At 36.9% G+C, this 20,511-nt stretch overlaps 2 protein-coding genes across 2 annotated transcripts; both read right to left on the bottom strand.

Moving 5' to 3' along the window:
- Positions 1 to 291: 291 nt before the first annotated feature.
- On the bottom strand, positions 292 to 2,475 carry LOC104212895 (subtilisin-like protease). The gene has a single exon (XM_009762261.2). The coding sequence runs from the start codon at positions 2,473 to 2,475 to the stop codon at positions 292 to 294; it is 2,184 nt and encodes a 727-aa protein (XP_009760563.1).
- A 707-nt stretch (positions 2,476 to 3,182) lies between these two features.
- Positions 3,183 to 17,086, bottom strand: LOC104212894 (probable LRR receptor-like serine/threonine-protein kinase At3g47570). Its single transcript, XM_009762260.2, has 5 exons — positions 16,118 to 17,086; positions 6,275 to 6,487; positions 4,213 to 6,198; positions 3,750 to 4,119; positions 3,183 to 3,663 (listed from the first exon to the last, which is right to left on the bottom strand). Exons 1-4 carry the CDS (start codon positions 17,031 to 17,033, stop codon positions 3,773 to 3,775), a joined length of 3,462 nt encoding a protein of 1,153 aa, XP_009760562.1. The 5' UTR covers positions 17,034 to 17,086; the 3' UTR covers positions 3,183 to 3,663; positions 3,750 to 3,772.
- Between the last annotated feature and the right edge of the window lie 3,425 nt (positions 17,087 to 20,511).

The raw sequence follows: 20,511 nt of genomic DNA, 5'->3' as shown, positions 1-20,511 counted from the left end.
CAAATCTCAAGGAGAGGCATACATAATTATCTCTAGAATTTATTGATCAATATCGAAGAAGCCTGATGGTGCTTTCAACAACAACAACAACAACCCATTGAAATCTCACTAGGGGTAGAGAGGCTGTTTCCGATAGATCCTCGGCTCAGGAAGACGAAAAAAGACAATATATCAGTACCATCCATAAAAACCTTAGAAAGAAATAACAGCATCACAAGAACATAGATGAAAGCAAAACAATAACCAATAGATAAAGCCCGACACTAAGAGAAACGACTGAGGGTGCTTTCACTATTCCAAAATAACTGCAATGGGACTTCGAACGACGTGCTTATCCGATGACCATTTCAGGTATCCTTGCACAAAGTTTGTGTTGCGGCCAGTGCCAGATGCTGAACGTGTAAACGTCACTTGATAGGTCATTCTCTCCTTCGCTGCAGAAAAATTCAAACTGCTAGGACTAACAGTTACCTCAACCCCTTCAGGTGGTAAAATCTCCACATTGTAAGTTGAATCAGCCTCACCAACATTAGTTACAGCCCTTGTATATTCCTGAGTCTCTGATCCAAGTTTGATAGAAAATGAAGGATAGTTTAGCTCTGCCTCAGGTATACTTTTAGTGCAATTCACCTTGTTTTGAAAGATCGCGCTAACTTGTTGTTCTGTGTAGTTTAAACCACATAGATAAGGAACATAATCCTGAGGTTGGATGTCATAGATTAGACCAGGATCATTTGCTTTTGATGGATTCACATGTCCTGCTCCAATTTCAAAGACGTTAGCTGGTAAATGCAATTCATCCTCAATCGGATTGTTTCCAAGATTAACCAGATCAGCAGTGGTCATAATTGCGGACTTAATAGCAGCAGGAGACCAATCTGGATGAGCACTTTTAAGCAAAGCAGCAATACCAGCAAGGTGAGGACAAGCCATTGATGTCCCAGAAATTATGTTGAAAGTCAAGTTTGTATGAGTATTATTTTCAATGGAAGTTGGCCAAGCTGCGAGGATATTGAATCCAGGGCCAATAATATCTGGTTTTAGTATGCCTGGACTTGCTCTGTTTGGACCTCTAGATGAAAAGAAAGCAACTGTAGGAGCATGTTTATCTCCATTAATCACAGTGCCCTTAAATAAAATACTGGCCATAGGGGTTGACGTCGAGTTTATATAGGCTATGAGATTTTGTGCATCTGCATAGCTAATGCGCGTTGCAGGAAGAACGTAATCGTGTGCAGGTATAGTGTAACCTTCAATATCTTCATTCATTAGAATCATGCCAGCAGCACCAGCATCTTTCACTGGCTTTCCTTTTGCAATTGCTGTCGCGCCACCCGTTCCACAGAGCACTAATTTTCCTTCAACATTTGTAAGTGATTCTGGGCTGCAAGCGAAAGCACCAAAATAACTGCTGTTCAGTGCTGGGTAAACTATTGGTACCAATGTTGGAGGGAAATCATTTGGTTGGTAAGTTGATTCACCATCAAATTCTACGCCGTTTCCAAGTGCTACGGTTGCCTTCATTTGTCTATCGATCGTGCTAGCACCAACAGTAAGAATCCAAGGGGCCTCATTAGATAAGGTACCATTATACGGACCTTCATTTCCAGCTGAGCAACTTACAAGAATTCCCTTTGCCATAGAACTAAATGCACCAAGTGCAATATTGTCATCCCAAAAAGGGCCAGAAATTCCACCAATGGAAATGGATATGACATCCACACCATCATCAATCGCGGCATCCATGGCAGCCAACATGTCACTTTCGGAACACAGGCCACTTGGATTGCAAACTTTGTACATAGCCAAGTGAGCGCGGGGTGCAATACCAACGGCTGTGCCGTTAGCACTTCCAAACACATTCGCACCATCAACAAAATTTCCAGCAGCAGTGCTTGAAGTATGTGTACCATGCCCATTTTCATCTAACGGTGTCCCACCTTCAAACACCGAAAAGTCTCTTGCTCCAATGATCTTGTTGTTACATGCTGTGAAATTAAACTCGCACTTTCCCTTCCATTTGGCAGGTGGAGGAGGCATTCCTTCATCATCGAACGAAGGATGTTCTGGATAAATTCCAGTGTCCAACAGACCAATAATCACACCTTCGCCATAGTTAGACGTATTCCAGAAGCCTAAGTTTTGGTGCAACCCGAGGAAACTTGGAGTATGAGTTGTTTGTACTCGCAATACCCTTTGAGGTCTTATGGAAATAAAGCCATCCTTCGTTTCCAATAACTTCACTTCTTCTGGTGATAATCTAGCAGCAAAACCACTGAAGACATTTCGATAGGAATATATTATGCGTGAGGACACAACAGATAATAATGAGTACTCGTGTAGATTTTCAGGTGACTCAACGTGAACAATATAGATTTCTGAATTGCTCTGCTGAGAAAGATGATCACTGGCTGATATGATTGATAGCTGAGAACTTACAATTACATAGAAAGTAAGGAAAACCATCAAAGCCATGTTTTTGCTATGGAGTCAAAACTCCTATGTAAAACTTTGCTTTTATATTGTTTTTTCAGCTGATATAACTATGTTCAACTATTGTTTTATTCATCATATACTTAAAGAACTTATCGATAGAACATTGGTAACTTCAGTAGCTTTGGACTACACTCATCTTAGCATCGTATTGAGATACAACTTTCCTAGTAAATAGCAATCTAAGCCATGTTTTTCCATTTTCATATAATATTATTTTTATGTAAGTTTTAAAGATGATAAGTACATCTATTTCCTGAGTAGAGTGCACTGCTAAGGGATTCATTTCTGCCAGATTTGATATTTTCAGCTATGGCGTCATGCGGATTGAATTAAAAAAATTCACCGGGAAGACAAATAGTATAAAGCAATGGGTAAATGACTCAGTGTGCAATTCAACAAATTATTTACTTATGACAGATAAGGAACACTTTGCTTAAAAGAAGCACTGGTTTTTGTTGATCATTAAAGTAAAAATACTTTATACAGTAGACTCACCTCAAATCCTGAATAAAAAGAAAGTAAGGAAATTAGGGGTGTATGACGTGTAGTACAAGCAAAAACCAGTAGCATACCTAAGATGAAACCTATCCTCCACTACTATTTTCCTTTCTCTGTTTTCTTCAAACTTAAGTTCTTTTAAACAAAGACGATATTTTCTTGTTGACAATTGTCTTAGACTGGCAGCTCATTGAAGAAAGGGTTAAAATGGGCTGGACTTTTGTGGGATGAATTTTAGATTGTTTCAGCATGGCTGAAATTGCCTTTTTGATACAGAGCAGTTCGCCAGCTAGGGCATTTTGAATTTGAGGGCCTTCCCATGGTCCAAAATGATTGAATTTCTGCAGAGCTCTACATCCGACCACTGTTAGCTTTATGTGTCTGTCTATATACTTGGCCTTTTTTCTTAAAGTATCTTACATGCAATGTTCATTTGAAAGATTACATGCCATAGACTAGTATATTGGATTGGTTAAAGAACTAGGAAAACGAAAATTGGAGGATAAAGTTTATTTTCTTAAAACAAATACAGATCATCAAGCAAAAGAAAACTGTAGACAAACTATCAGCGGCTTTTCATAACAGTATTCTCCAGAGCTGTAGTAACTTCTTGTGAAGCATGAAGTAAATAGCTTCCATCCTTTTAACTTCCAATAGCCACACAATTACCTGCAATAACATTCAAGGAACAACTACTGATGGTTAAATACTACTGAACTTTATAACCTTTTTGTTCCAAAAGGATATGAAAGTACCTGATGTCATGGGTTTAGGTCATTCAATAACAAGAAGAAAGCTTCTGTTTGATCTTTTCCAATGCTGCTACAACATCAGTCATGTTCATCCTTTCAGCTGGAATATTAGCTGTGCAATTCATGGCTAACTCCATGATGGATGACATACATTGCAACTTTTGACTTAAGTTTTGTTCATCCAATGTTAGTAAGTCGGCATCTATGATCTGGTCCAACTCATCAGGAAGCGAATTATACACACAGCTTCTCAAATTCAAATCTCCGGTGAATATTTCATCATTAGGTTTTTTCCCGGTAAAAGTTTCGAGCAACATGATACCATAACTATAAACATCAGACCTCTTGGATATAAGACCTTCCAAACCATACTCTAAAAAAGGAAAAGGAAAAATATTTCAGCAAAACAAACTTATAACGCATTAATCCATAACCTTGTTACAAGTTAATTGAATTAAAGATTCACCTGGAGCAATGTAACCAATTGTCGCAAAGGTTGTCGTGTGAGCAATAGATTCTTCCTTAGTTAAAAGTTTTGCAATGCCAAAGTCACTCAGGTGTCCCACCATGTCGTTGTCAAGTAAGACATTGCTAGGCTTCAGATCACAGTGGATAACTGGTACTGAGTAACCATGATGGAGATATTCCAGAGCAGATGCAACATTGACCATGATATTCAATCTTTGCTTTATATTTAAACAATAATCTCTAGAATAAAGCAACTTGTCTAAGCTCTGATTTGGCATGTACTCAAGTATCAATGCTTTAAAATCCAAGTTACAACAGCTGCTAATGATCTTGGTGAGATTTCTATGACGAAGATTCCGTAAGACTTCACATTCTCTATCAAAGGTTTGAAATGTACCTTCCATCTGCACATTGAAAACTTTGACAGCCACTATCATCCCATCTGCCAATGTCCCTTTGTAAACAGAACCAAAACTTCCACTACCTAGCAAGTTATTTCCATCAAAGCCCTGAGTTGCTCTTTGAAGTTCATAGTAAGAAATTCTTTGTGGTGCTACCTCAGGCAACCACTCATCTTCAGCTTTGACTGCTTTACCCCGATGTCTCATCAACACGAAAACAATTGCTGAAGCAAGCACTATTACAACGATAAGTGAAGATGCAACTGCAATCCACATCAGTCTTCTTTTCTTTGAATTAGAACGATTCTTTGAATTAGAAGGACAAGGTGGGACATGCTTTTGAGGGTTACCACACAGTCTGTCATTCGACATGAAAGACTGGTAAGGGAGATGAACAAAAGGTCCTCCATTTGGAATTTCCCCATGTAACCGGTTGAATGAGACATTAAAGGAGCCTAGTTGCTTAAGTTCCTCTAATGACATTGGAATCACACCAGAGATATTGTTATAAGAAAGATCCAATGCTTCCAAATTTATGAGTTTCCCAAATGTCTCAGGAATAGATCCTTTAATTCTGTTATGAGCCAAAGATAGTTGAGTCAATTTTTGTAGACCTCCCAATGTACTAGGAATGTTTCCTGAGATTTGGTTCCAGGAAAGATCCACATGTATTGCAGACTTGAGGTTTCCAAATTCTAGTGGTAGAGAACCATTGAAGAAATTAGAAGACAAGTTCAGCTTCAAAATGTCTTTGAGTTTCCCTAGACTTGAAGGTATGATAGCAGAGAAGTTATTAGAATCAAGATAAACCTCCCTTAGGGAAGTCACATCCCCTAAGCAACTAGGAATACTTCCCTGCATTTGATTTTGTGAAAGGTTTAACAAACCCAAGTTGGATAGCTCACACAATTCTTTTGGGAAAGGACCGGTTATTCTGTTTGCTCCAAGTGAAAACTGTTGAAGGCTTTTTAGAGAACTTATTGTCCTGGGGACAATGCCAGTAAATTCATTGTCTTCCAGCTTCAACGAAGATAAATCTCTCAAATTTCCAATTTCCACTGGAATATGACCCCTGAGGTTACAGCCATCCGCTGAAAACGTTTGAAGAGAAGAAATATTGCCGATGGATTTTGGAAGCATTGCATTTAGGGGATTGAAAGACAATATCAATTCTCTTAAGAATTTCGAATTGGCCAAAGGAGTAATAAAGCTCAAATCACTTGTGAAGGAGTTACCGTACAAGTCAACAACTCCAAGAATTGTTAAATTTCCCAAAGAGTTAGGAATTGAACCCTCAAGTTTATTTCCACCGAGTTTGAGAACGGTAAGCATTGACAAATTTGAGATGGAACTTGGTAAAACACCATTAATGTTGTTGTCAAGTAGATGGATTTGTTCAATATTGGGTGGCCAATGGCCTATAGTGGACGGAATATTACCTGAAATGTGGTTTTGTGCGAGTGAAATTCTTACAAGACTTGACATATTGAAGATACCAACAGGGATCGACCCACTAAAGTTATTCAAATCCAACTGAAGTTGCGTCATCTGTTGAAGGCTACCGATTTCATCAGGAATTGCACCTGCAAAAATAAGATTATGATGAGTATCTGGAAAACTGGAATTCTAAAATAGCATGGATTATATATTTTTCCATACCTGTCAACTTATTATTTCCAAGATCAAGAACGCTAAGCAAAGTCAAATTTCCAACCTCTCTTGGTAAAGGTCCTTCAAGCTTGTTATTCCTCATATATAAAAGTCCAAGTGATGAAATGTCGAATATGGTTAAAGGGATTGAGCCTGTTAATTTATTGTTTTGTACGACTAAATAGTCCAAGTTAAGATGACCAATCTCATCAGGAATTCTGCCTGTCAAAATGTTAAACAGAAATATCACATAAAAAATTTGATCTATTTACCCTTTCAAAATCAAATGACTCTTCTACATTAAAGTACAAATATGTAATTTTAGATGTTAGCTGTTTGGATTATAAAGTCTTGAGTTTAACATGATCAGAAAATTTATTATGGTTACTTCAACATTAAAAGCATATATAATGTATAAACTGCTCTTTGAGAATGTTACTATCCTTGAGATAATGAAATATTTATGTGACAATTAATAATTCCATTTTCAACAAAAGGAAATGCTAGGGGACAGAGGTTACGTTGATAAAGGAAAAGAAAAGGCCAATAATTGTTTTGATCAACTATGCAGTTTTCATTCACGGGGGTTCATTCATTCCCATAATTAATTTTGCGACGACATTTCTAAATTTTTTCTTTCGCCAGTCTCGATTTTGTTGTATGCATTTGATTGTTTGATGTGTTTCAACATCAAATTAATCACTTTGGGATCTGAAACACAACTATGTAACAAGTCATAGAAAGAAAAATTCGTGGTGTAGACAGGTACATGCAATTAGGAGTTTCGTCTGTGAGTGAGTTAAGGGCAAATATTGTTGTTTTATTTCATATTATTTGTCTTCTCTTTCGTGTTTTTGGAGAACCTATAAAATTGTATCTTTGCCGCTTCATTTGTCTCCATTTAACTTTCTTTCGTTATCTTCCTCACCGTCGTAGAAGTTTATTTGGTTCTTCAATGGATTTATCTACTAAGTGCAGGGGAATGATAGCTGTTTTGGGAAAGAATATGTTCAAGACATACTTTTTGTTCTTCTAAGTAGAACTTAAGAAGTCTAGCACAATATTATTTTTAATGCCAAGAATCTTGTTTTATTTCATATTATTTGTTTAGTAATTTTTTTGTGTATTTGGTGAATCCATTTCAATTGTTTCTATTTAACTATCTTTTGTTATCTTCCTCACCATCTTCTTAGAAGTTTATTTGGTTCTTTAAAGGATTTATCCACTAAGTGCAGGTGAGTGTTAGCTGTTTAGGGGCAGATATTTATGACAAAATTTTTGTTCTTCTAACTAGAACTTACGAAGTCTAGCACAACATATATATACATAAAGTTGGAAAAATAGGAGATGAGTTGGTACCTCTCTTTGGCCAAGAATCCTATTTTTTTTTTTTTTTGGTTTATTCACCAGTAACTCTAAATATTTTGGTTTACTTCTCCTTCCTTAATTCCTATGATTAATGTCTACTAAGGTGTAATAGTGTGTAATTACACTAAATATTACTCCTATTATATTACTGGGCATTTCAATAGTCACTTTCTCAGTTCTCACCTTAATTACTTTAATTACTCTCTTCTCCCACTCTAATGTATTCATTACTTTGTACATATATAATCCAAACAAGACAAGGGGAATTGGCCATTCGTTTGATATTCGATTTGATCTTTTGGCTTTCCAATTCTAACATTTTTTACTTCTTCTTAACATATTTTATTTTCTTGATTTAAAATTCTTTATCTTCCTCAATTTCTATCAGCTTATCGTTTGGCGTCTCATGTGATCACCTTATTAATAGTATTGTGAATTTTGTTTTCTAGGTGAAGGTGTTGTTTAAAGAAAATATTATATTTTGGATAACGAGAGTACGCAGACGAGGCTTATTCACATTCTGGTCAAAAATCTTTATCTGAAAGGTAAACTATATAAGATAGATATTTTAAACATATTTTTTACTCCTTTGTGCAGTATGTACATAACTATTCCCATTTCTAATTTGACATATGTTAGCTTGTAATTTTTCTATGAAAACATGTTAGAAATATACCACACACTCCTGATCATTAGTGTTAGGCCCATATTTTGTTTTGTTATTATTTGTATTGGGCTAGGCCCATTTTCTTTCTTTGTAATTATTAATCGAGTTGGGTTAGAGGGGAAGTCGGGTCATGTATATATATATTGTTTGGGCTTCTCATTTGTAAAGAGACGGATCATTTTCATTCTTTTGCCCAGACTCCTACGAGAGGCAGCAGTGGGGAATTTTCCGCAATGAGCAAAAGCCTGACGGAGCAATGCAGCTCAGAAATAATAACCAAAGCTCTTCTCTCTCACTCTCAAACCCTAGATTAAATCTGTACGATTTCACCTCCATCACTGTTTTTAACATGGTATCAGAGCCCGGAATCTCATAGATCCGGTGTTCTTCTTCTTTCCGAGGTCACCCTCGTCAGATTTCATCACCGTTACGATCTCCGATGAAACAGACGAAATCGACGGATTTTTTACGGTCGAGCCATATGTGGTCTTTTCTTCTGCACAACACGATGACTATCGCTTCTTCACCGGTTATTGCTTCAATTCTGCGCATCAAGGTCCAAATAGCATGTATTAGGGTTTGTTGGTGATTTCTCTTTAGATTTCAAGGTCGTACCTTCTCCGGTTGCGAGAAGAGTTGGTATTCTCTTTCATTTTCTCCTATTGTTTTGTGATTCTTCATTAGGATTACTGTTTTTTAGCATTTTTGGTTTTAATGGCGATATCTGCTGCATCTTTGCCTTTATTTATTTTTGACACTACAAGTGATACTACCTCAACACACACCCGTCCTCCTTTCCATCCTGATGATATAATTACCCTTTCCATCTTTTATATGTTCACCCTTCTGATTTGTTGGGAAACTCTTTAGTCTCTGAGCCCTTTGATGGGACTTGTTATGGGAGTTGGCGATGATCCGTGTTGGTTGCCCTTTCCTTATGTATCTCTTCCTAATGGATATAAAGTTATGGTTATACTTATTGGATCTTTGACTTTATTTTCCAATTTCACTCTTCACAATGTCCTCTATGTTCCAATTTTCCAGTATAACCTTATTTCTTTTTATCAGTTAGTGGCATAATTTGATGGCATTGCTCAGTTCTTTAAGGCTGTGTGTGTCTTACAGGGCCCTTCTCTGAAGAAGCCACTGGTTCTTGGTAAACTGGACGAAGGGTTATAAAAGCTGGACATTACTCAGTCAACATCCATGCCATGTTCATCTCATTATGTTGTTTCTTTTCCTGTTATTGATGTGTGTTCACCTGATTCTGTTTTTCCTGTTGATCCTGTTTGTAATTCATCTCATTCCACTATTAATAAAATGGATGTTCTTTGGTATTTTAGACTAGGGCATGTACCTTTTTCTAAGATGAAACTTATTTTTGATATTAGTTCTTGTCTTTCCCCTAAGCAATCCTTCCCTTGTTCTGTATGTCCCTTGGCCAGGCAAACTAGGTTACCTTTCCCTAATAGTTCTATTCAATCTTCTTCCCCATTTCAACTAATCCATGTTGATACTTGGAGTCCCTACCGTTCCCCACATCAGGTGGTGCCATGTACTTCCTTACTATAGTTGATGACTACACTAGGGCTACTTGGACCCACCTTCTTGGTTCCAAAAGCAGTGCTTTTGACCTCCTTAAGGATTTTATAGCAATAACAGCCCAACCCGCTAGTGATATTATCCGCTCTGGGCCTAGGCCCTTACGGATTTAAAACGCGTCTCCAGGGTCTAATGCTTGTTAACTTATATACCCAACATCCCTCTTGTGTTTTGTCGATGTGAGACTCTGTCTAAAGTCTGGGATGTTACATACACCCCCTCTTATAGACTTAGCGTCCCTGCTGAGGTTTGCCCCATCCGCATGGGCTTCGCCTAGACTCAACACTGAAGTTTTCCCCGCTTAACCGGGATTTGCCTAAACTCAGTTGAACCCTGACCCCATCATCGGTAAGGCTGACACAAGAGCGGCTCTGATACTATCAGTAATAGCTCAGCCCGTTAGTGATATTGTCCACTCTGGGCCTAGGCTCCTCTACCTCTGGTTCAAATTCTTTGCTGAGAAAGGCATCATCCACAAGACTTCTTGTCCACACACACCTCAATAAAATGGTGTAGTTGAAAGGAAACATAGATACTTGCTTGAAACTGCAAGAGCTTTGCTTTTTTAATCCAGCTTGCCTACTTCTTTCTGGGGTGATTGCATTCTCACCGCCACTTATCTTATCAACAGGTTCCCTTCACCTCTTCTCCATCACAAGAGCCCCTTTGAACTTCTCTATGGGAAGCCTCATTCTTATAGCCATCTGAGATCTTTTGGATGTCTATGTTATGCCACTATTCCAAGGGTCCATAGAGACAAGTTTGGAGCTAGGTCTGTCCCCTGTGTTTTCTTAGGCTAACCCTTTGCTAAAAAGGGCTATAAGTTGTATAACCTTGCTTCTAAAATCTTCCTTTGTGTCCAGAGATGTTATTTTCCATGAGACCATATTTCCTTTTGCCTAACCTTCCTCCACTCCTTCACCTTCATCTACTCCTTCTCATGTTTTTCCTTCCCAGTCCTCTCCTGTTGATGCCCTTCCTTCTGCAACTTCTTACTTCCCTTCTTCTGGTGAGACAAGTGGTGAGGTTTTTCCCTTATTTTCTCCTTCATATTCACCTCCTCCTTGTGATGTTTCTCCTTCTTCCTCTTCTCCCTCTTCTGCTGTTTTACCTTCTTCTTCTCCTACTCCTTCCACTTCTTCTCCACTTGTCAGGAAGTCCTCCAAACCTTACAGTCCCCCCAGCTACCTCCAGAACTATGTTTGTTCTTTCCCTACTTCTTCTAGGCATGTTGATTCCTTATCAGCTGCTGGTGCTCTTTCTATCTTTGAACCCTAGTCTTACTCCCAAGCTGCCACCGTTCCGGAATGGCAGGAGGCTATGAGGTAGGAATTTGAGGCTTTGGAAGCCAATGACACATGGTATGTCATGCTTTTGCCTCTTGGTAAAAAACCCTATTGGCTGTAAGTGGATTTACAAGTTTAAATATAAGGCCGATGGCAGTGTTGAGAGGTTTAAAGCTAGATTGGTAGTTAGGGGGGGACACTCAGGTAGAGGGTGTTGAATTCCAAGAGACTTTCTCTCCTGTTGTCAAAATATCCACCATTAAAACTTTGGTTGCTCTTGCTGTTAAGAGATAGTGGCCCCTCTTTCAGCTTGATGTCAACAATGCCTTCTTGCATGGGGACTTGGATTAGGACGTTTTCATGAAGCTTCCTCCTGGTTATTTTGTTCCCTCCTCATATGGTTCTGACCAATTGGTGTGCAAGCTTCAGAAGTCCCTTTATGGCTTGAGACAAGCTTCAAGGCAGTGGTATGCTAAGCTTTCTCAGGCCCTTACATCTAAAGGCTATTCTTCTTCTCTCAATGATTACTCTCTCTTTATTAAGGGTTCTGGTGCTTCACTTGTGATATTGGTTGTTTATGTGGATGACATTGTGATCATTGGGGCTGATTCTTCTGAAATTTCTGCTGTTAAGTCCTTTCTCCATGCTCAGTTCAAGATTAAGGATTTGGGGTGTCTTAACTATTTTCTGGGCATTGAGGTTTATTATTCAGATTCTAGGGTTTTCCTTCATCAGAGGAATTTTATTCTTGATCTATTGGCTGACTTTCACTGCTCAGATGTTTCTCCTGTTCTTTGTCCTCTTGAGTTGTGTGCCAAGCTTGTCTCTAACTGCTTACTGTGATAGTGATTGAGCTGCCTGTCTTGACACTAGGAGGTCTGTGAGTAGTTATTGTGTGTTTTTAGGTGGCAGTCTTGTGGTTTGGAAGTCTAAGAAGCAGCCTGTTGTTTCCATGTCTTCTGCTGAAGCTGAATACAGGGCCATGAGCAAAGTTGTGGCTGAGCTAGCCTGATTGTCTCGTTTGTTATCTGATTTGGGTTTGCATTCTTCTTCACCTATTCCTTTGTTTTGTGATTCTCAGGCTACTATCCACATCGTTAAGAACCCAGTTTTTCATGAACGAACGAAGCATATTGAACTTGACTGCCATTTGGTGCGGGCCAAGCTTGCTGAAGGTCTTATTCATCTGCCGCATACCTCTTCTTCTTCTTAGCTGACTGATATTTTCACTAAGGCTCTGGGTGATGTTGCTCATCATGGTTTTCTTTCCAAGTTGGGGGTTTTGTCACCCTCCAACTTGGGGGGGGGGGGGGTAGAAATATACCACCCACTCCTGATTAGTGTTAGGCCCATGTTTATTTTGTTATTATTTGTATTGGGCTCGGCCCATTTTCTTTCTTTGTAATTATTAACCGAGTTGGGTTAGAGGGGAAGTCGGGTCATGTATATATATATATTGTTTGAGCTTCTCATTTGTAAAGAGACGGATCATTTTCATTCTTGCAGCTCAGAAATAATATCAAAAGCTCTTCTCTCTCACTCTCAAACCCTAGATTAAATCTGTACCATTTCACCTCCATCACTGCTATTAACAAAACAGAAGCAAATCAAGCCTAGAATAGTTGTCCAGTTGAAAAAAATATTATTTTGTCGAGAATGATTTATTGGAACACCTTTACGACCTCTGAATTTTAGCTTGCTGGAAACTGTTTTCCATTATTAATTCATTATTATTTGTTTTCTTAAGGTTAAAGATCGTCCAAAAAGATATTATACTATAAACTGAGTTATGTTTTTGCTAAAAATCTTTGTTTCCATTGATATGAAAATTCGTGTTAATTTGCCTTTCGTGAGAGTCCGGGGTTTACTCTGAAAATTGTAGTAAGTTTTTACTTACTATGGAGTTCTTATCTTCATTTGCCTTCTCTTGGATACTTGAGTCATTGTAGCACACATTTGTGTGTTGTGGATTTTGTTTTTTAGTAGTACGTGAATATGTGCTTCACTTGATATTTTTTTTTTTTTTTGTAAAATTGGAAGATGTAAGTGTATATAACCAATAATAAGTTGGTATTTTTGCTTTCTTTATGTTTTTAGTTTCTTCAATTTGAATAAGAAAACAATACATCATTTGCCTTCTCTTGGATACTTGAGTCATTGTAGCACACATTTGTGTGTTGTGGATTTTGTTTTTTAGTAGTACGTGAATATGTGCTTCACTTGATATTTTTTTTTTTGTAAAATTGGAAGATGTAAGTGTATATAACCAATAATAAGTTGGTATTTTTGCTTTCTTTATGTTTTTAGTTTCTTCAATTTGAATAAGAAAACAATACATACTTATATTAAAAGTGAAAAAGTTTCTTAAAAATTCTTTTTATTTTTATTTTATTTTAGAAAAGAGGTTTGATAATGAAATATGCAGTAAAATATACTAATTTCAGTAAAAATATTACCTTTTTTATTTAATCAATATAAAAGAATTAAAAATTATATGCATATACAAGAAAACTGTTATTTAAAAATTTATTTCTATCTTTATAACTGCGCAAAGTGCGGTCAAATTTACTAGTTAGTTTGTATGGCCAGGAATCTTTATATTGTTAAACGTGCATGTTACGTTATTTTATCACATAGTAGTGTTTTTGTGTTTTCATTTAAATATTGTATTGTGCTTTAATCAATTGTTTCTACTTTAAAAAAATATTTCTACTTTATATTAAGAGAGCATTGGTAAATTTACTTTTTTTTATACTAGGAAGGCGCTTTTTATTCCTTAGAAGTTTCATTTCATAAAAGGAATTTTTACTTCCTATAGCAAAGGTTGATACCTTATTTATTTTAAATAAATACCTTGTTAAAAAATTATATTCTATAGATACCTTTTGATTTTTATAGCCAAATATCTATTTATGGTTACCTCCTACTCTTAAACCATAAAATACTCTTTGTATTATTTTTCTCTCTCATTCTTTCAGATTTTTCTCCACCCTCTCTCTATCAACGCCAATATCTCTCCCTCAACCGCCATGGAAATCCATATCAAAACTTCAATCATAGACACTGTACTCTTCCTTCTTCATCCAAAAACCATATCAAAACAATGAAATTTTTGAATAATTTATCTAAACTGAAGACGATGCCGAGAAAAGGAACGAGAACTCTTAATTGGTTTTCTCCTGAACATTCAACAACTGATAGTACTTCTCCGCCTACTTCTCAATTTTCTTCCCCTTCGTGTTTCGGATTTTCACCTTCTCGGCCGAGTTTTTCAGAAGCGGTGATAGATCGAACTCTGGAAATGGAAAGGAGACCCGTTTTAGCCACTTTGTTGCAGGTTGCTTGAATAGATCCATCAGAGTTTTAGGGTTTTTCATTGTAATTCAATGTATCTCGTTGTATTCCATGTATTTCAATGTATTCATTGCTTCTTTTTTTAATTATATTTCAATATATCTCGCTGTATTATATGTATTTCATTATATTCACTGTCTCGCTATATGCCATGAATGTATTCATATATTTATTTAATTAATATAATTTATGTATTCAGATGTATTATATAATTTTTCTAAAGATTGCTATATTTTTGGGGTATTTTTCTGTTGAGAATCTTTTTTATAACTGAAAATACAAAATTTGTGTGTTATAATTGAGTTTGTTGAGTTATATTAGTAGTTTATTATGTTAATTGATTCACTTTCCGTTTGAAAAACAGTGTAATCCCCTATTTCACGCCGTGAATACAGTCGAATACAGTTGAATACAATAATCTGTCCAGCTGTAATCTCATGTTTCACTCCATGAATACAGTCGAATACACTCGAATACGACAACTGATTAGCCGGATTTCCCCGATTCACGCCTATTTTTGCTACTATATTCATGAATACAATAACTTAAATACATCAAATACATCTTATAACCACACAAAAGGTATCTATAATCCGTAATATAGCAAATGATATCTATAAATGGCTAATTACTACCAAAAGATAGTGCTTTATGAAAATTTCTCTTCATAAAATTGATACTTATTGACACTTTTTAACTAGGTTCTACCAGCAATTTTCTATCTAAGATATACACTCTTCCAAGTAATAATTGACTGATTTTTTTTTTCTCGTTACAGAAAAAATAACAACTCTGATTTTAATCATATCATATACAATATTTTGTGTCTAATAAGATCAAAATTAATTTCATGACACATTGTATATTTGTATCCACTATAACAAAATGTAGTTGTTCAACTTTGCACGTTTAAGCATTATCTAATTATTTTAGAGTCAACTGTCAAATTGGTCGAATACGCTCACTGTTCGTGATCTCGTATTTTTTCCTTCAAATTTCATATTAATCATATGTATTTCAACAATATATATGCCATTTTAAGAAGTTTGTACTAGGGGTGGCAAACGGGCTGGTCGGGTCGAGAACGGGTATTACAAAAACAGATTAATTATCCGAATCACCCATATTTAAACGGATAGAAAATTGGTTAATTTGCTGATTATTCATGGCTTCTCTCAAATGAGCGGTTAAGACCGGTTTCGACACAATGAAGGGGATTGTCACTGGAGGTTAAATTTCAGCTTCTGAATTTTGATTGAATCTCCCGCCCCGGGTATTATTTCGCGCCGTTCCGTTTGAGTAGGATTACTTTTAGGAGAATTCCTAATCTCTCAAACTTGAAGAATCCCAATTTGAGGCTTTACAAATGTAAAAGTTAAATCCATTAGTTATCCGTTAATTATCCATTTTCTAAGTGGATAATATAGTTTTTATCCATATTTGTTTGAAAAGAACTAAACACTTTTAACTTATGTGAAGATTGGCCTAACAGGTTATAAAGTTATTTATACTGTTAGTATATATATATATATGTTATATCCATATAAACTCGTGAGAAAAATGGTAAACACATACCTTCTAACGTGTTATGTCCAAGATCTAAACCTTTCAGCAGCTGTAAGTTGCCTACTTCTCCTGGAATTGTTCCAACAAAGTCATTTTCAGACAACCATAGGAATTGAAGTTCGGAGCATTCAGATATGGTTCTTGGTATCTGTCCACTTAACATGTTGGATTCTAGGTCAAGTATTTGTAATCTGGGAAGGCGACGACACAAATCAGATGGAAGATCACCAGTTAAAGCAGAACCCCCGAGATCCAAATTTTCTAGTGATGATATGTTTAAGATGGAAAGCACATTGGAGCCATTGAGTTTATTGAATCCCAAGGACAACAGTTTCAAACTTTGAAGAGTGGCTATTCCTGCAGGAATATTTCCTTCCAGATAGTTGAACCTCATATTCAAGATTTCAAGATTCTTCATGTTTGAGATAGAAGAAGGAATGAACCCTTTGAAATCATTTGTTTCAACGGACAGCATTCGAAGGTCTTTAAAATCACCCAAAAACGGAGGAATTTGTCCAAAGAAACGGTTGAAACTAAGATTAATGGCTCTCAATTTTCGTAAATGAGAAAATTCTAGTGGAAGTTCACCATAAAAATTGTTGACGCTTAGATCAAGTGATACAAGAAAAGAGAGGTTGCCAAGTTGTGGTGGGATGGTACCAATGAAACCCATACCTGACACATTCAGTACGGTAACTCTTTGATGACGAGAGCCACAAGTGATTCCAATCCAGTTACAAACTGAGGTTGAAGAAGACCAGTTTTTTGAAAGAATGTGATTAGGATCTGAAGTGATGTGAGCTTTCAAGGCTTGAAGAGAAGATTGATCAGTGCTTATATTCAAAGCTAAGCATGCTGCGATATTGTGAAGAGATATTAATAAAAATGCCAGAAACAGAAAGGAGGCAGAGGAGGTTTTCTCCATCGATGTTATCCTAGTTTTGCTTGAATTATCATGAAAGGAAATGTGTTTTTTGGTTGGATCTTTTTCAGCAATATAATCTCTACAGAATTGGAAATGATTAAATTAATTGTAACTGAGAGATAATGCTAACAGTTCTATATTATTGAACTAATTCAGAACATAATGCTAGCAATTATTAACTTCGTAATGCAAGTTTCATGCTAGAGAAAAAAAGGGTTGAAAAAATGTTCAAGAAAAGCATCTTCACCGTCTCTTCAGCCATGTTACATCCATTAAGCTGTTTTGACAATTGACATATTCTATTATTTAGGAACTTCATTAATCCTTCAATCAGTTAGAGGAAAAGAATACATTTTAATTCTATTCTTTATATTGTGAACTTTTTGTTACTGCCTTCAGAAAAGGAATCCATTAAGACTGAAACTTTAATTGAAAGAGTTTTCAGATGAAATTCCAGAAGAAATTGACAGCTTCAGCTACTGAAGATACTAAATTTATAATTACTGGTTTATTGTCGTTGATACAGGATAGTGGGAATTTTACTTCTCTTAAAAGGCTAATTGAACCTTAGAAACAAGTTGTTAATAGGTCACTCCCATTACTGCATCTGTATTGGAAAAAAACTGAATTTACATTGTAGGTGACGTGGCATGACACGTGGACTGGTCAAATGGTCAAAAGACAATAAATAGCCAAGAGGCACGGGCGACAACAGATAAGGGAAAAAGAAAGCAACATAGGTGTGGACTGTTACTAAAATAGGTACGAGTCTCGTACCTATTCGAGTCATTTAAAGACCGAAGATCGGAAGAAGCTGAAGATACGAATCTGATGACGTAAAAGAGTCTAAATACAACATTAAATATCAAATACGTTAGAATATTTGAATTAAATAGAAATGATTGTGTAACGTTTCTTTTAATATCATTTATTGCTCATAATTGCCTCATTAAGACAAAGGCATTACATCTTCTCCTAGAATCAACTATAAAAGGAGAAGGACTAAACATCTGTAGTGACACGAAATACTATTGAGATCTTACTGAAATACAAAACTATTTACTGCTTTACCATCATTCTCAAAAATATTTTATTTTTCGTCTCCTGATTATCAGTAACCCGAATTTCTTTTTAGCTTTGACCAAAGACTCAGATTTTTTGTTAAACAAATTGGTTCCGTTACCGAAAATCTGATAATCTTTTCTTTTAAGCTATATCTTGTCCATTGTTATCACCATGTCAAACAACAACACCGACAATAACAGTAATAACACATGGGGAAATCATGAAAATCAAATCCATCAAAATTAAGGTGACGTGGTTCCCTCCCCTCCAGATTCACCACGTCAATCTCGTGAAGACACTCCTGTTACTGAATCCCTTGCTGATCAACAAGAACAATCTGAACACTTTGAAGGAGGTACAAATGAAGCTTTACAAAAGCTAATTGATGCACATGTCGGCAAAGCTCTTCAGGCTCTAGTTAGTCGATTGCCTGCTGCACCACCCACACCAACTCTTAATAATAATACATTGGAGAATCCCCGTTCTGGTCTTGTTAATTTTGGAAATGGAGGAACCACCAGTGAACCACAGGAAGGGGGACCAGGTAATTCAAATAATTCATATTTGCAAAATTTAGTACTAACCTTGCAGAAACAGATTAAGGAACAAAATGAGCGTATTGAGCAAATCCCTGGAGTTCCGCCTGTAATAAAAGGAGTAGACATGGACAAATACTCACAACAACCTTGGAAGCCAAGTGCTGCTCCCCTTCCAATTCCGAAAAAGTTCAAAATGCCTGACATCCCGAAATATGATGGTACTACAGACCCACGTGACCACGTGACTGCATTTACAACAGGCGTGAAAGGCAACGACTTGACCAAACAAGAAATTGAATCAGTACTGGTCAAGAAATTTGGAGAAACACTCACCAAGGGTGCATTAACCTGGTATTCTCTTTTATCTGAAAATTCTATAAATTCTTTTGCTGAGCTTGCAGATTCTTTTATTAAAGCACATTCGGGAGCACAAAAGGTTGAGAAAAGAATGGAAGATATTTTCAAAATCAAACAAGGGGATTCGTAGTTGCTTAGAGGTTTTGTTGATAGATTCCAGCGTGAGAGAATGACTCTACCCCGTGTGCCTGACAACTGGGCTGCAATAGCCTTTGCAAGTAATTTAAATGACAAAAGTTCTGAAGCCACAAGACGACTCAAAGAAAACCTTCGAGAATTTCCTGCAACCACGTGGAATGATGTTTACAACAGGTATAGTACGAAGCTGCGAATTGAAGAAGATACCGTACCTAAGTTTCATCATGAAGAAAGGGGTGGTTCCAGAAGATCAGAAACCGAAAAAAGATCAGGTAAAAACAGGTACGATCCATATATGGGACCTGCAGGAAAAGACCCACGGTCAAAACAAGATAGCCAGCAATATGATCAAAAATCGAGGAACAGGGACTCTGGTTCTTCTTCGAAATTCAGGAATGATCAGAACAGACAAGAGTCACGAGATGATGACAGAAGTTTAAAGGCACGATTCGGCGGATATAATTTTAATGTCTCTACCTCCGAGCTCGTGGCTGTTTTGAGAAGCATGGGAGATAAGGTACGGTGGCCAAAAGAGATGCGGTCAAATCCAAATAGACGCAATCCAGATCATTGGTGCGAATTCTACAATGATCACGGGCACAAAACTTCAGAATGTAGATTCTTGCAGAGTGAAGTGGATCATCTATTGAAGCAAGGGTACCTCACCGAGTTATTTAGTGAAAAAGGAAAACAAGCCTATATGAAAAATAGGCAAGATCCGCCAAAGCCTCCTTCACCCAAGAGAACGGTGAATGTGATAAGTGGGGGAGACGATATTCACGGCATAACCTACACAGCCTCCAACAAGGTTTCTAAGGTAACAATTACACACGGGAAGCGGGTGCGGCAGGTTTTAGAAAATGAAAGTATTTCGTTCGATGACGCAGATACCGAAGGAGTGATAACTCCACATAATGACGCTCTGGTAATATCTTTACTTGTACATGATACTAATGTAAAACGAGTTTTGATTGATCCAGGGAGTTCCGTAAATATTATACTACTAAGGGTATTACGTGAAATGCAAGCAGAAGACAAAGTGATACCCAAGGCGCACACCTTGTCAGGTTTCGACAATTCAAGTGTGGTAACAAAAGGAGAGGTAATTCTAACAACTTTTTCTACAGGTGTTGTTAAAGAAACTAAATTTCAGGCAGTTGATATGGAAATGGCCTACAATGTGATCATGGGGAGACCATGGATACATGATATGGATGTTGTCCCATCAACTCTACATCAAGTTATTAAATTCCCATCACCATGGGGAATTTGCCAAATTCGTGGGGATCAGCAGACGACTAGAAGTGTCAACGCTGTAACAGGTACGAGCACCGTAAATAAAGAAAAATAGCAATTACAGGAAACAGTTGAAGGTGTAA

The sequence above is a fragment of the Nicotiana sylvestris genome, chromosome 2 (assembly GCF_000393655.2).
Source record: "Nicotiana sylvestris chromosome 2, ASM39365v2, whole genome shotgun sequence".
In the NCBI taxonomy this organism is placed as follows: Eukaryota; Viridiplantae; Streptophyta; class Magnoliopsida; order Solanales; family Solanaceae; genus Nicotiana; species Nicotiana sylvestris.
Note: the sequence above shows the minus strand (reverse complement) of the source record. Positions and strands in the feature narration are given on the sequence as shown.